Source organism: Pristis pectinata, chromosome 3, assembly GCF_009764475.1.
Source record: "Pristis pectinata isolate sPriPec2 chromosome 3, sPriPec2.1.pri, whole genome shotgun sequence".
Lineage (NCBI taxonomy): Eukaryota > Metazoa > Chordata > Chondrichthyes > Rhinopristiformes > Pristidae > Pristis > Pristis pectinata.
This window is the reverse complement of record NC_067407.1, coordinates 47052465-47069534: the sequence shown is the minus strand read 5'-3', so window position 1 is coordinate 47069534 and position 17070 is coordinate 47052465. Positions and strand designations below refer to the sequence as shown.

General features: G+C 39.5%; 1 protein-coding gene across 6 annotated transcripts in view; it reads left to right on the top strand.

Moving 5' to 3' along the window:
* lrp8 (low density lipoprotein receptor-related protein 8, apolipoprotein e receptor) overlaps nt 1-16540 on the top strand; it is a 77618-nt gene extending 61078 nt beyond the window's left edge. For 4 of the 6 annotated variants that reach the window (XM_052011604.1, XM_052011601.1, XM_052011603.1 and 1 more), the window contains 10 exons: nt 2797-2968; nt 4502-4729; nt 4812-4930; nt 6121-6260; nt 7245-7386; nt 7781-7933; nt 8435-8647; nt 9281-9352; nt 11633-11805; nt 15087-16529. In XM_052011604.1, coding sequence (XP_051867564.1) covers nt 2797-2968; nt 4502-4729; nt 4812-4930; nt 6121-6260; nt 7245-7386; nt 7781-7933; nt 8435-8647; nt 9281-9352; nt 11633-11805; nt 15087-15125 — 1451 coding nt within the window. In that variant the 3' untranslated portion in view covers nt 15126-16529. Of the gene's footprint in view, nt 1-2796; nt 2969-4501; nt 4730-4811; nt 4931-6120; nt 6261-7244; nt 7387-7780; nt 7934-8434; nt 8648-9280; nt 9353-11632; nt 11806-15086 lie in introns of all 6 variants that reach the window. The other 2 variants (XM_052011605.1, XM_052011602.1) reach the window with 1 other exon arrangement.
* Nucleotides 16541-17070: the final 530 nt, after the last annotated feature.

Sequence of the window (17070 nt, the reverse complement as noted above, 5' to 3'; positions counted from 1 at the left end):
CTATCACTATCTCTTATCTGCATCTACCTATCGCCACCTTGTACCCACCCCACCTCCCCTCTTTTGTCCACCTATCACTGCTCTGCTTTTCCCTCCTATATTATTGGGCTTTCCCTTTTCCCATCTTCAGTCCCGAAGAAGGGTCCTGACCCAAAAGGTTGACCGCCTGCTTTTTTCCACGGATGCTGCCTGGCCTGCATAGTTCCTCCAGCGTCATAGTGTTCAGGGGAAGACCAGAGGCCACAGCCTGAAATTTATAATTGGAGAAATTTGTAATCATCAGTAAACAGTCCCAATGTCCCAGTTTCTCTGCAAATAAATCAGTACATGCAGTAAGACCGAGACAACATTCGGGCTTGGGCAAATGAGTAGCCAGTGGTGTGACCTTCAATTCATAGCACTTGAAATGGGGAGCAAAAAGAAGTTGGAAAGGCTGGGCATGGTAAACTTGATACAGGGTAAGGTGATGATGCACTCCTCCAAAAAGACGCACACTCCTCCAAGATCTAAGCTCTTGAATTCCCTCCTTAAAGCTTTCTGCCCGTCTTAATTTCATCCTTCAGGATACATTTTAAAACCTATTTCTTTGACCAAGTTATTAGTTGTTTGCGATGTGGCTTTTCTTGTGATTTAGTTACAAATTCTGTTTGATAATCCTGTGAAGCAAATGGGATTTTTTTTTTAATTCATGTTCTCATCCTGGGCATCACTGACAAGGACAGCATTTATTTCCCCTCCTTGACTGACCTCAAGAAACTGGTGATGACCTAATGCCTTGAACCACTGCAGGCCTTCTGTTGAAGGCGCTCCCACAGTGCACATGGACAGAGTTGCAAAATTTGGACCCAGTGACAATGAAGAAATGGCAATATAGCTCCAAGTCGGGATAGTGTGTTAGGATGTGAAACTATGGGTGATAGAGGTCAGGAGTTTAAGAGGTGCTGTTGGGGGTGGCCCGGATGAGTAACTGCACTGTATTTTGTAGATTGTACACACTGTAAGTTAGTGTGGGAGGAAATGAACGTTTAGGGTGGTTAGTGGGGTGCCAATCCAGTGGCTGCTTTGTCCCAGATAGTGTTAAGCATCTTGAGAGTTCTTTGCACTGCACTCATCAGACTCCTGACTTGTGCTATGTAGATAGTGGAAAGGCCTTGGGGTGTCAGCATGGGAGTCACTTGCTGTAGGATATCCAGCCTCTGGATTTCTTGAGTTCTTGATGCATGATTTTTATCTGGCTGTCTCTGGTCAGTGGAGATCCTCTGATGTTGATGGTGGGGAACTTGGTGATGGTAATGCTAATGAATATCAAGGATAGGTGGTTAGACTGTCTAGGTGTCTTGTACTTTTGTGGTGTGAATGTTACTCTCCACATCACCCCATGCCTGAATGTTGTCAAGGTCTTGCATGTAAGCATGGGGACCTGTGACTGGAATTGAACATTGCACAATCATCAGTGGATGTCCCTTCTTCTGATCTTGTGATGAGAGGAGGGTTATTGATAAGGAAGCTGAAAACTCTTGTGCCTAAGGCATTGCCCTGAGGAATTCCTGCAGTAATGTTCTGGGGCTGGAATGACTGACCATTGGCAACCACAACTACCTTCTTTTGTGCAATGTATGACCAGAGCTCCTTGATTCCACATTTGCTTAAAGGGCAGTCACTATGACCTCACCTCTGGAATTCAGCTCTGGTTCATGTTTGGACCAAGGCTGTGATGATCCAAGATTTAAATGGTCCTGGCAAAATCAAAACTGGGCGTCAGTCAATAAGTCATTGGCGAGTAGGTGCCGTTTGATAGCACTGTGGACTGCTTCTATCATTATTGTTATTGAGAGACTGGGCAGTGATTAACTGGCTTGCATTTGTCTAGTGTTTTCTGAATGGGACATACCTGGGCAATTGTTCACATTAATGGGTAGATGCCAGTATTGTAACAGAATGACAATGTTTTGCTATGTTAAATGTACTTCTCAGGACAAGTTGTATTTGATGTTGTTGTCTGTCTGTTTTGGTCCTGACCATGTCTATGGTTTTGTGTTGGGATCAGTTGTATAAAAGGATGCTACATATGTTAGTTCCAATTGTACACCCATTAGTTACTCAGAATTTTCAACCTGGCTGCTGTTTTGGTGCAGAGTGGTGCTGAAGTGGGTAGGGAAAGCAGGATAGTGCAGCTGTTGTTACTTAAGGGTTGCAGTCTGTTTTCTTTTAAACAATGATGTGTTTTATTGGTGCTGGTCTCATTAGTGATGAATCACTCATTTTGTTGAGATGCATTTAAGAGGAGCGCCATTTTGCAAGGATGTAAGGTGGAAAATTATCCTTTATTTGCATGGGGCTCAATTAAAGTAGTCAGTGGAATTTCTTGCAAATGGTATCATTTTAACAGTCCAGCTGGTTTTATGCTGCTCACTTTGGAAAAGAGAGGCAGAAGAGAGAAAGAGCCACTGAAGTCCTTTTGGAGCAAACGATAAACTGCTGGAAGAGTTCAGCGGGTCAAGCAGCATCTGTGGAGCCAAGGGGATGTCAGGCAGGTCAAGACCCTGCATCTGTGGGATGGACAGTATTCCACCCTAAAACCCAAATCTCATGCTCAGATAGTGCTCTTGCAGCATTCTCCCAGGTCTAGGAATTTGGGTCCAACAGCTGTTGTTTGTTAGTAAAGTACTTGTAATGCCTTGTAACTTTGCCTATAATGGAACATGGCACACAGCAATATAAAACAGAGCCTAAAATCCACCAGCTGTGTTTTATTTTCTTTCAGTTTCTTGAGTAAACTTCTCATTTTTTTGATAGGCAAAAGCCCTGCTGTGCTCTTCACTAACAGCCATGATATCAGAATGATTAATTTGTTGAAGAAAGAATATACTCGTCTTGTGTCTACACTAAAGAATGTGGTCTCCCTTGATGTGGATGTTGAAGAAAATAAAATATATTGGATTGACCTCTACTACAAAGTGATCTATAGGTAAGTGACTTTTTTCACTTGATCATTAGATCATAGCGATATATTTTGCAGCATAGTGCACATGCATTATTAAGCTACTAAGTGTCAGAAGTCAAATTTTAAGATGCTCTGATACCTGCCTGTTAAAGTGCTGGATAAAGCTCCCATATCACCTGGGTACTTTCAACACCCTTTCCAGCTAGGGAGGAAAGGTAAAAGTCATACCATTGGAAAGTTGACCCACTCATTTGGTACTTACTTGATTGAGGCATTAAACCAAAACTTGTCCTTTTGTGTCAATTAAATTCCAGACATTATTTTAAAAGGGGAATGTTCCTTCATAACCTGGGCAGGCAGTTTTTTTTGTATATAAGTTAGCTGCTGAGTTTTCTACGTTCCAGGTCTTTAGCTGCCAAGCACATCTGAAAGAGATATTAAAGGTGTTGTATAAATCTAAGTCTACCTGCGTCTAATTGGAATTCCTAGTATAGTGCACCCAAGAAGGCACTACACTGTGCTGCATTTAGTCAGGTTGTATCAGGGAAAGGAAATCCTCCTCACCCATTTGGAATTCTATTTTCTGTCTTGTCCACCAAAATGTCATCAGTGAGAGTGATTCTCATTTTACACTGGTCCTAAGGGATACGGTTCTCTGAATATCTTAATTATTCTTTCCATTTGTGGACTGGTAAAAAAAAATCATTAGGAAGCATTTATGCTCAATGAACCATGTTGTGTGGGCATAGTGGGCTGTAGGGGAATAATTCTGATTTTTTTATATATGTTGAATGATCCACTCAACACAGTAAATAGCAGACATCATAGAAAGACTGGGTGAAATTACAGAGAACAATATTGACACTATCAGATTGTCTGTATATTTTAAAGTCTAAAAGTAGAGGACATTAGTTTAAGGTAAGAGGGGAATGATTGAAAGGGGACCCGAGAGGCAAGTTTTCCACAGAGGGTTTTGGGTATATAGCACGAGTTGCCAGAGAGAATGATAGAGGTGGGTAAAATTACAACATTTAAAAGACATTTGTACAGGTACATGAATAAGAAAGGTTTTGAAGGATATGGGCTAAATGCAGGAAAATGAGGCTGACTCAGGAACACACCTTGGTCAGCATGGACAAGTTGGGCCAAAGGGCCTTTTTCCACGCTGTGTAACTCTATGCCAACAATTTCAATATTTCAGTGTATTTGATCAACTTTGTGCATCCAATTGTAAAGTAACTTCATAAGATGGTAGCAAACATCCATGAATGAATTCTGGGTGAATCTGTGATCCTTTTCCATCGGGGTCAGTAGATAACGATCAGATGAAGCAGGAACTTCAGTTTCTGTTTTCCCAAATATATCATATGCCCATCATCATTAACCTCTTACTCATAACTACATTCCAGTGTCTCTTATATTCGAGTATGTTAATCATGCAACGTCATTGATCATGTTTTTAAATTGGTTTAAAAATAGAGCACAAATACTCCAGCTCCTTTTTGGATTATGTTGGACAGCACTAATTAAACATTTGTTACATGATCTGTGTTGCAGTGCACCTTTGGATAAAGGCAGTGATCCTAGCCAGCATATCCATCTGATTGAGCATGGCCTCCAAATTCCTGAATGCTTAGCAATAGATTGGATTCACAAAAATATATATTGGACAGACTCTGGTACCAGGTCTATCTCTGTGGCCACTGTAGATGGAACCAAAAGAAAGACCCTTATCAGTACTGAGCTTGAGAATCCCCGAGCCATCGCAGTCGACCCAATTCGAGGGTAAGTGATGGTAAAGCTGTTAATTCCATCTTTGTCTTGCCACAGTTCTCATTTTCTCATACTTTTGACCCTGTTTAATCAGGTTCATGTATTGGTCTGACTGGGGCAGCCCTGCAAAGATCGAGAAAGCTGGACTAAATGGGGTTGATCGTCAATCACTTGTCAAGGAAAACATTGAATGGCCAAATGGAATCACTTTAGGTAGGTGATATTACAGCAGTATATTATATTTTAGTGAGATTGCTTTTGACTGGGCAGAGAAGCAAAGGTATGCCTCAACAATTCGTTGTCTATAGCAACGATTGGCTGAGTTTGCTCATGACTCAAAAATAAATGGGAATGTGAGTACTGATAAGGATGCAAATAGGTTTAAAGGGATATAGATAAGATGAATGAGTGTATGATGTCTGCAGTGTTGTTGCACAATGTGGAAAAATGTGAGATTAACCTCTGGTATAAAATTCTGAGTTTTTTTTAAGTGGAGAGAAATTGAAAAATGTTGATGTTCAAAGGGACTTGGATGTCTGTGTACTCAAGTCACTAAAAGCTAACGTGCAGCCACAGTAAGCAGTTAGGAAGGCAAATAGGAAGTTATCCTTTATTCCAGGATGTTTGAATAGACGAGTAAAGGTGTCTTGCTACAATTAAACAGGGTCCTGGTGAGACACACCTGGAGTACTGTGTCCAGTTTTGGTTTCCTTTCCTTTTGGAAAAAATATATAGGTCCAATAAAGGGAGTGATTCAGAGAGACTCAATAACTATATCCTGGGATGGTTGGTCTGTCACATGAGGAGAGATTGAGTAGACTAGGCCTTGGTTCTTTAGACTTCAGAAAATGAGAAATGACCTCATTGAAATGTACAATATTCTGAGAGGCCTTATCAGAATAAATACAGGGAGGGTGTTTCTGCTGGCTAAGGAGTTTTGAACGTTCACAGTTTCAAAATAAAGGGCAGGCTATGTAAGATTGAAATAAGGAGAAGTTGTCCACCAAAAAGGTGGTGAATCTTCAGAATTGTCCACACAGACTTCTGTGGAGCTCAGTCATTGAGTTCAAACGCTGACCGCCTGCTTTTCACCACGGATGCTGCTTGGCCTGCTGAGTTCCTCCAGCATCATCATGTTTTTTTAATCTAGAAATCAATAGACTACTGGACTTGTAAAAACTAACAAATTTAGATTTGGAGGTAATCTGACTAAACTTGAGATGTACTAAATTGTGTGCATTAGTGGACATTTAATCTGATGTAACCTATTCTGTGTCAACAGCTGGAAAATATTTTTCCCAATGTGTGTTAGTTTTGGATTGAAATTAGCTCTGAGTGCATGTTATCCCAGGTGAAAGGAATTGAAGAATCTGTAGTGACCTGAGGGTTGTATCCAATTGTAGATTTACTGAACCAGCGCTTGTATTGGGTCGACTCCAAACTGCACCAACTGTCCAGCATTGACCTGAATGGTGGCAACAGAAAAACATTACTGTTCTCAGAAGAATACTTGACTCACCCATCTGCACTTGTGGTGTTTGAGGTAAGACTTGTACCTTCTGTGTAATTTTGCTCTAGTGGCTAGCACCAAAACAGAACAGCCCACAATTTTTTTTTCTTTAAACTTCATTCAGTACCAAAACACAGTGGGGACTTTTCTTGTATGTTGTTATTTTCTTTAGGCCTAACTGGGTTAAGGTAGAATTACGGCTTTCACAGATCTGTTGTAATTGAGATCAGCAGGACTTGAGCCCACTGAAGTAATGGATTTTACTCGGTTCAATTTTTACTTTCTCTGTCCATCATCTCCTATCTGCAAAACATTGACTTTGGCTGGGGATTGAGGTTTTCAGTAAGTGTGTGGTCATCACTATTGATGATTACTTCACAGCGTAGCCCAGTCCTCTGTTCTGCTATCTAGATGAATACAGCTTGCAGCAAGTGATATTTGAAAGGATGATAGGTTTTCTTCCTTGGTTCCTATTCCTTCCTATCTTCGATCCAAAGACAGAGTTTTTACTTCATTTGCTATGTTGGGTGTTTTAAATTCACATGTGCTGGTGATGTGGTTTTGTGAACGTAGAGCAATATTTTTGTTTATGATGTTTTTGCATGTCTCAAAATAACAGCAATTTATAACTGGGATCAGCACAAAGTTCTAATTTAAAACTCTGCTTAGCACAGTACTTGCATTGCACTTGAAATGTGAGTGAAAGGTGAAAGTGTTGCAATTGGCAGCCCTAACATCACAAGGACACTGCTGGGTTTGATCTTTGAACCTTTCAGATCAATGTGGTGCAAAGCTTTAATATTAAAGAGAGAGTATAAACCAAAGCCACCCTGCATTATTGTGCAAGTGTTTTCAGATTCAAAAGTTATCAGTGAGGGAAGGTACCTCAGTGTTGCTGATAGCAGGAGTAACATTGTATGAGGTCCAAAAAAAAAGTGTCACTCTTGAAACACATTTGATGTTTAGTCCCCTTAGCCACTTATTTTAATTGCTTATTAATACATCTTTCTGTTACAGGACAAGATTTACTGGACTGACAATGAGCATGACTCTATTTACTGTGCAAATAGACTGACTGGGAGAGATGTTATGTTACTTGCAAATAATCTGAACAATGTACATGACATTGCTGTTCTTCATGAACTAAAACAACCCAAAGGTAACTCCTGTCAGAATCTGCTTAATCAAAACCTTATACAGGCAACCACCATGTTATGGGTGTTATGTTCCTAGAAATCGGTCTGTATCATGATTTTCTGCAACATGAAGTCGTGTCATCTGCACGTCTCAAGATATGCGAGTTGAAAAAAAATTGGTGTTAATTCACCTTTTATCTCCCCCCCCCCCCCCCCGCCACATAAATTTCATAAGAGTGCATTTTTATTCCATCTCCCAGATTTTTTGGTATTTTCGTATTTTGTAAATTACATAAGGGCGAATTTCAGTAACCCAAACCGCTGTATCATGGAGGTTGCCTGCACAAAATTATGGAGCTTTTTTTCCATATCTTGCCTTTTTATTTTAACCTCAAAGATCTTTCTATGCTTAACCAGCTATGAATTTTTGTGTACATGGTGGTACACCAAAAGGAGGGTGCCAATATCTCTGTTTGCCTGCTCCCCAAATCAGCAACCACTCTCCAAAGTACACATGTGCCTGCCCTGATGATATGGAACTTGGGCACGACATGAGGAAGTGTTACAGAGGTATGTGTTTCTTTTCTGCTCATGGATTTTTGATGGTGCTGGTTTTTTCAGCTTTAAAAGATGGAGTGTCTTCTCAGGTTAGAGCTCTTCAGGGTTCTTTAAGTTTATTAAAGGGTTTGATGAACAAGGTACTCAGTAATAAATCCAATAAGAAAATTATAAGCAGCTTATAACTAAGGAGTGGTCATGGTTAGAACTCTGCCACAGGGAAAGTTGAGGCACCTCGCATGGATGTATTTAAGAGGAAGCTGGAAAAGAAGGTTGCATGAATAGTGCTGAATGAAGAGTAGCAGAAAATGATTTGTGTAAGGTATTAACCCCCAGCACTGACCTGTTTGGATTGCATGGCTGTTGCATTCTATATAATTCATATCGCTTGCAAATCCAAGCCCTTCCATCTGGTCACAGGGGAAATTGCCTTTGTACGGTTGCTTTAAGCTGTTTAATGTTGAAGTTGCAGTTTTACGACCATTGGTTCTATGTATCTTTATTTCAAAATAGTTGGAGGGCTTCCCTCCGTGACCAGCAACAACTCAACTCCAAAATCTGACGCCCCTTTCTCCAGTGTATGGGTTCCTGCTGATAAAACCACCCCAGCTGGTACAGTGGTTCTGAATGGTATTGTCACGGGAGACCCACGATGGCATTCCCCTTTTGAGGCAAACAGCACTGATGCAGACAGCTTGATTCACAGTAACAGTTCCTCACAGCTATGTAAGTCCTATTGGTATAAATCTCTTTCTTTTTTGCTGCTTATGACTTATGCCAAGGTGAAGCATGTAACTTGATTTCACACTCCGTCATTCAACTTGGCCACCTCCTTTCTGCCTGTGCAAAGTACAAGCTGGGGATTTTCATCAGCCCATTCCATTGTGATGGCCTACTTAATCATATTCTAACATCATTTGGAGTAGTAACATCACCACCTCTCTAGTGTGGGTGGGAGGCAATCCTGATTTTTGCATTCCCCATTCCCTCTCTAAGTCACTGTCGCATTCTTTTAATGTGCAATTGAATTGTTCGTCTCCCCTTCCCTCCATGTGTGACTTCTGTCTCTTCAGATCATCTTCTATTTCCACTCCCAAATCTCAGAGCTGGAGCTAGTCACCTCTCTCAATGATGTTCCAGACTGGGCTTTTCAGATCAAAGCTCGATGTTGCCTGGCCGCCACTTGATTTGTTTCCATTCTGCTTCTCTATGGGTTTTCCAACACTTTCCAAAAATAATGCAGGAATGAAGGGCTCAGCAGCATCTGAGCTTGCATGGGCCATGCTGTTCCTGCTGCACTATCTGTTCACGTGGTAACATTCAAACATCAGTTGGCGTAAACCTTTTCCTTTTTCTCAGCAGCAGACAACCAGGGAGAAGGCAAGAAGTCAACTTCAACCGATGCTATTGTGGGAACTGTCACTCCTATAGGTGGGTAACTATGATATACTGCCTCTTGTTTGTGAATTATCTCTGTTTATTGTGTTACTGCAGAGGAATGCAGCTTTCAATTTTGAACACCAAATGTGTCTATCAGCCACCACTTGCCATGTACAGCCCAAAATGAAGCCTTGTATGCGACCTATTCCACAGATACCTTGCATGGGCTGCCAGCTCCCTGCATCTTTGAGCCCCCAATGATGGAACAGGAAGCATTCTTTTCCATTCCTTTCTTCACCTCTACTGGAATGCTAGCACTTCATTTCAACCAAGCACTAATGTGAGATCAGTCATGCTCTTGGTGATATTTCAGCTGAGTGCAGAGATTTGAGTGGCTCATCAAGTAATGAATGAGTACTGAGAAGTTTTCTTGTGATTTGAGCAAGATGGCCCTATACTGAAGGATGGAAGGTGATTTCCTTGAAACAGAAAATTCTCAGCACGATTGACAGATTGATGATGCAAAGATGTTTCTCTTGACAGTCAATCTAGAGGGTTACAGATCTTTGGAATTCTCTATTCCAGAGATGTGGATGCTGAGGTATTAAATAGTCTAAAGGTAGAGACAAATTTCTGAACAATGGAACTGTGGGTTCCAGGGAACAGGCAGGAAAATGGAGATGAGGCCACAGATCAGATCAGTCATGATACTGAATGGTAGAGCAAATTTGAAGGGCCTTTATGCGCTACTCCTATTTCTTATGTAATTAGCTTTACTTCAAGCTTAACATTTAATTAGCTGTGGCCAAACAGTGACTATTAGAAGAGACTTATTTGACCACCAGTGCCTTGAGAAGACTGGGGACCCTGTATAATCCTAGTTCATTTGTGTTGATAATATTGACCAAGGATAATCTTTCTTTTGACTTTTGTCCATGCCAAACTATCTGCCTCTTGTGACATTATAAGTTACTGATCAAAAAAGACAAGGGATTAAAATCATGAAGGGTCTTGATTGAGTAAATGTGGAGATGATTCCACTTGTGGTGTAACCCAAGCATTATGAATGCAAGTTTGTCACTAATAAGTCCAGACTAATATGTCAAGAGTGGTTACGATGTTGGAACTACGTGGATAGTGATGGCAAATTACATGAATGCATTTGTGAGGAAGCCAGATAACACAACAGAGAACGAAACATGACAGTGGGATTAGCTAAAGTAGGAATGGGAGGAGAGGTGTGTGAGACCTTGAGCCCTTTGGTCAAGTGCCAAGTGTGGGTGCTGTTAATTCAATTCACAGTCTTTCTCTGGATTTTTTTCTGGTGAAGAGCATGCAGATGAATACTATCAGAAGGTTATGTGGGGCATAATGAATACAAACCTGTGTTCCAAAACATTATAGAGCATTACAGCAGGCACCTTAAAAAACAAAGTATTCAGCTAATGCATTATCAAGTGGTCGATGTGCAGTGATAATATTTTTGTATCTATGATTCCTTGACACTTCAAAATATTATGATATCATGGTAAAAGTAACTTATGTATATTATGTGCAGGTCTTCAGAAAATCAAAAATACCAATATCTATTTCAGTATTTTCACCATAATGGGAAAAAGTAAGATCGAAATGGTGCCATATTGAACTATGGTATGATCACCAAGTGCAAATGATGCATTGGAGGAGTTAACATTAAACTATCAATTTTACAGCTTGAGGTCACTCCATTCCTTTTTAGTGCCAGTTCTTTTTCCCTGACTTTCAATTCAGGTGATGCTCCTGTAGGAAGTAAATGGAACCCATTTTAAAATTTAGATTAAAAGTTGTGACCTACTGACATTTACATGGACTTAACAGTTAAACCAAGGAAGGAGGCGTAGACTTATTTGAAGATGCCAAATGAAACTACCTCTGAAGATTCCGTATGGTGCTTCCTTATTTCTAGTTCTTTCCCCACACCAGATACCCATCCATGCATCTCTCCTTACCCCAGCTGGATTCCTTCCTTGATTCTTTATCAATGCTGGATCCCTTCCATGATCAAAGCAAGATCAGAGAAATGAGAAGATAGTGTCCAACCAATCCTGTGTAACTATTTTGTAAAAAGTTGATTATACTTCCAATTAGTCTAGGTAGATATATTGAACTAATCATTTGTATTGATCAGTGACACATCTGAGCTTAGACATTTGTTTTCTTCATATGACCCATTATCATTGGCTGATAAATTCTATGCACAGTGCATAAAAAGAAACACAAGTATTTTTCTGCTGTGTTTTGGTTGATAAATTTTAATGAATGAAGAGTTGTAACTTTCATCACTCTTTTCAGTGATCATTAGTTTGGTCTGCCTGGGAAGCTTCCTGATATGGAGGAATTGGAGAAAGAAGAACACTAAGAGTATGAACTTTGACAATCCAGTCTATAGGAAAACTACAGAAGAGGAGGAAATGGAGGAGACCCACATTGGAAGGAATGGGCAGATTGGCCATGTGTACCCTGCTGTAAGTTTTCCCCACCTATTAAACATTTGGCAGGCACTGCACCAAACAGACTAGACCTGCTGTTAAGACAGTGGATCATTCAGGAAACCAGCTGTATTTTTCTTCTTACTAGAGGCCTACCAATGAAACGTGTAAACACAGGCAATTTAAACACTTTTCAATCTGAAATCCAGTTCTGTGCTGAACATGTTTAAATTTTTACTTTTGATTTTTATTGCCCTTCCCAAAGTCATTTAATATTTTGCCTGCTAGGATTCTCCACAATTGTTTGCAGAACTGCAGCTTCTGCTAATGTTCTTGGGAACTCCTCCCATTTACACTTCAGATCTAGCAAGCTCTCTTCTTGATCTTTTCTAATGCAAGTTTGTATTTCTGTAGCTTGACAGCTGTGGTCTAAAACCTGAGTGCAACTTTGCTAGATTTAGAACCACTGACATGTAGGTTCCAATCTCAGACAAGAACTTGTTTGATGCAGTTGGCAGTGCCAGGTTCTGGAGAAGAGTAATATTCTGTCTGCCTGAGGTGAGGAAGGTCCCATGAAAGATGCAGAGTGAAGGTGAAGAGTACCAATTGGTGCCCAGACTCTGGCAGAGGGCAAGCAGAAAGTATGAAATCGATGTGCTGTTATTGATTCTACTGAATTTTACAAAAGGTAGAATGGTGAGGCAAATGAGGCCATGCTGGGATGCCCAGCAAATTGTACATACAAATTTCATTTAACTGGTTCCCATGAGAGAGAGTGATTTTCTTGCCATTTTCCTTGCCTGTTTTTTAAACAGAAAATGTACAATGGCCCAGTCTTTGAAGAATTGGGAGGTATTGCAGGGATGTAACTTCGGTTTGCTCACTTATTGTTAGTTTGATTTATTTGCCTTTTCCCAGTTCATTCATGTTTGCTGCTGTTTAGCTCTGCCTGCTTGGTTTCCAAAGCAGTTTCATACATCAATCTTGCTTTCAGTTGCCTGCAGTAACCAATGTAAGTAGGATAGGCTTTATTTTGATGAAGAGTCTTAAATTTAAGGAAGGAGGGTCTGCAAGTGTACTGGGAGATAACTCCATTGTAGTAGCTGTACAGAAGCGTAGTGGTTAAATTACTATTTTAATATCCAAAACATTGATCCAGGATTAGATTTCCCCCACAAACAGCTGGGGAATTTAAATTCAAGGATTGTATACATTTTGAAATAAAAATATTAGTCCTGGTATCAGCCACCCTGAAACTGACAGTTGTTATTAACTATTTGGTTCATTAACATCCTACAGGGAATGAAATCTGTCATCCTTACCCAGTCATGCATACTTGCCTCCTGGCACACCAATGTGGTTAAATATGAACTGACCTCTGAAATTGGAGATGGAGAGTAGATGTTTGCAGTGTTCACACTGTGCAAATATTTTTTAAAAAATCTAGCTGCACTTATTAGCTCTGTCAGAGTAGTCTTTATCATTGATGCTTCACCTAACAGAAGGAGCAGCAATCTGTAAGGATGAGCCTTTCTGTGAATATGAAGGTCACTACTGCATTAAACTTCAAGCCACCACAGGTTGCTCACAATGTATCAATGACAAAAGCCTTATCTGCATTTCTGTGTTGAAAGGAGATGTTCAATACCATAGGATCATTGGTGGAGTTTCTTTAAGAAGATTAAACCTTTGATTTGGACATACCAGGCACAATTTCAAAATCTGCATATGATGAAAAACTAAGTCAGAGATTAGCGGAATAGGTGGATACACCAGATTCAGTGTTGAAAAGGATGAGGTGATGCATTTTGGTGACAAATGAGAAGAGAGTTTATGAAGGCCAAGTTAGTAAAGCATATAGAAAGCTGGGTTTTATAGATGCCAAGAGAAAAGCATAGAAGTTTGTTAAATCTCTAATATCTCAACCTCAGCTAGAGTATTGTCTAATTTTAGGAAGGGTGTGAAGATTTAGTAGCGGGTACAGAAGAATTTTACTAGAATTGTTTCAGAGATGAGGAATTGCAGTTATTTAGACAAGCTAGGGTTTATTCTCCTTATGGTAAAGAAAGATAAAGGAAAATTTGATAGAGGTTCAAAAATGATAATGGGTTCAGATAGAGTAAATGAAGTGTTCAGTTTTATGGTTGAATGGCCAATAACCAAAGGGCACAAATTTAGGATACTTGACAAAGCCGGAGGTGTTATGAGAAGTCTTGGTTCGCAATAAATATCTGCAGCCATTACAGGGAAAAAGCAAGGAGTGAAATGAACTGAATTGCTCTTTGATAAAACTAGTGTGGACTTGATGGGCTGAACAATCTTGTGATCTTGCTCAATTTTTCCCTTATGGTAAGATTCCCAGGAGATCAGATTATGCAGTACAGAACCTTAAGTTTGCTTTTTTTTTGCTGTTTCTTGCTATGGTGTCAGAACCACATCGTGGAACTGCATGCTGCCTTCTGCAGTCATCAGACGAGGTCTTCAGTCCTATACACTTGCTTGGTTCTGCACTATTTTCTTTTTGCTTCAGTTTACTTTGAAATTTCCTTCCCTTCTCTCAGCAAAACTGTATTTTCTCCCTTTGTATAATATCTAGTTAATGGGTGTTTTTCTTTAAATCTGAGCTACTAGCCAGATTTTCCATTTGCTCATTGTTAGCTAACTTTCCAGAAAAATGCAGAAGGAAGTGGTGCCCTCTAAGCCCTAGCATCATGATGGAACTCAGAGCTGTGTCCCCTGAAAACACTGGGAGTATGCCATATGCCCCTCTTATTGAATAGGCTCCATTCAATAAGATCAGAATTCTACTTTCCCATCTTTTTCCAAGGTCCTTTGACTCCCTTGTGCCCAAATGTCTGTCAGTTCTAATGTTCCTCTCTCTTACATAATCCACCTTGTAATAAAGGCTAAACTGAAGAGAAGTAAATTACAGGGCTATAGATAAAGAACAGCAGAAAAGGCACGATGGGCTATATGGTCTCTTTTTTGTGCTGTTTCGTTCTATGCCTCTATATGCTTGAGGGCTTTTTATTAACTTTGAATCTGACAGTTAATTAGAATCGGCTTTCTTTAGGTCATATTTGTAACGGAGGTTAATCAAATCATCATTGGAGTGAGGCAATGGGCTTAACAAATACAAGGATAAAATATAATTTTGCCCTAGATTTCATTACTGTAATTGAGTAAAATTGCACATCATTTAGTAAATAATTTTGCTGCTTCAGACTGCAAAGAGGTGGGAAGAAAATCATCCCTCCTCAAGGTAGAATTTGAATTAATTGCATTTATAAAGAAATGACTTTGTTTTCCATTGACAGCGTGTTGCTCTCAGTATGGAGGACGATGGATTACCCTGAGACAAGCTGTGTCACATCCACTTGACCGGCAGGTTCCCCACAACAAATGGTGCAGCAGCTGTACTAGTCAAGATTGGACGCCCAATCACCAGATGTAAAATTTCTAACATCTAAAAGATGTGTATTTTTGTATTAGCAAATCATTTTATACTATACATGAAACAAAAATTGGACTTTTTTTTGCACTGAAGATAGAACCCTAGAAAGAAATGACACTGGCCATGAGTCAACTCAAATTCCTTACACTTGTATATAATTGTTCTGCTGCACTTGCACGCAAAGCCTCTTCAAAGCTATATTTATACAGTTTTGTAAATAGTCTTAACAGTGCTAGTTGCAGTTTGAAGTTTTGCAGAGAGCTTAATTTGTTGAAGCTCCCCATTGGCATAAACTACACAGGATAGAAAGAAAAAAAATAGGTATTTATTTATGGATTTATTTCCTGGACAAACTTGGTTATGTACATATGAAGTGAAGTAGAAAATATTTTACTGCTGATGCATTTTGCCTTTTCTGTACAGTGGAGCCTTATTTGCGCATATGTTTATACAAGAGGGGAATGTATTTATAAAACTGGGGAATATGTAGATGCTTGCTGCTTCATGTATTTGCTTCACATTGTCCGACTGGCAAAGCAACTTTCTTTTAAGGAACAAACTAGATTGAGCAGCTATAAGTGAATTCTTGCTGCCAATTTGCTCTGCTATTTATTTAATCTTTTCAAAACTCTACACTTTTTTTTGTAGTTCTGTTGCTATGTTCAAAATTTTTCATTTCGCAACTTAAATGTAGCTCTTCTGATACTTGAATGGAGAATGGAATAAACCTGGTATGAGACTGAGCCTCCTTTGGGAGGAGAGGGGGGAAAAAAATCAATCATGATCTGTTCACAGTGAGTACTGTCAGAAACTGCAATTGTGGAACTCGTACAGTTCTCCCAAAGATAAGGCTCACACGTAAAGAATGGAAATATGTTGGAAGGGTAGTAGCTCAGTACCCTCAAGGGATGTTTGAAAGGAAAATGCAAGGAAGAAACAAATTTAGTATAAAAAGTGTACATATTGGAGCTACAGTACAGATCAAGTAAAAGTCTGCCTTTTGAGTAACTGTAAGACTGATTTCCTTAAAAATAGCCAAAGGTTTTGTAAGAGATGCATTAAAATGGTTTTCATTTCTAAACCTGATGCAATATTTTTCTGAGATGAGGTGGAAATCTATCAAATTTGCTATCTGGTTTCCCTGTATATTTGTAATATTTGCTCTGTATTGATGTTTAGAGGGGGATTTTGGTTGTGTTTTTATCTTGACCAGGATATATTGTAAACCAGATTTCTATGGCTCGTATTTGTATTAAATTTGAAGTTGGTAACCTAAGTTTAAGAAAATTAAAATAGTCACCTAGTATATACCTGGCTAAACGTTTGTTGTAGTAGTTCATTAGAAAAACAATGAGAGAGTGTGCATATTATTTATTCATCTCTAAATGCTGTACTAAAGGTGAAGGGGAAATTCCAGTCCCTTGGGTCCAAAATCCATAATAAAGGAGCCAATTATAATTGGAATCTGGTAAGATAAACCAAATATGATCAGATTTCGATTAGTTACCACCTTAATTACTCAGCATAACCAGGGATTTGCAATGTAACCACTTCTATTTTCAGCAACATATTATTCCTGACCTGTGCTTGTATACAAAATAGATGCAGCTTACTTTGACATCTAGTTTTGCATCACCAGCTAAGTGTAATACATGCAAGTAGCTGAGGGCCAAGCTATGACCCTTTTGACACACCACTAATTACAGTCTGTCATCTCAAAAAATGAACTGTTTCCTGTTGATTTAACCAATCCTCAGTTTCTGCTAATAAGTTCCATAATCTCATGAAAGCTAATTTTGTGTTGTACTTTAGCATCTTACTGAATACTACTTAAATCCAAAAGTTCT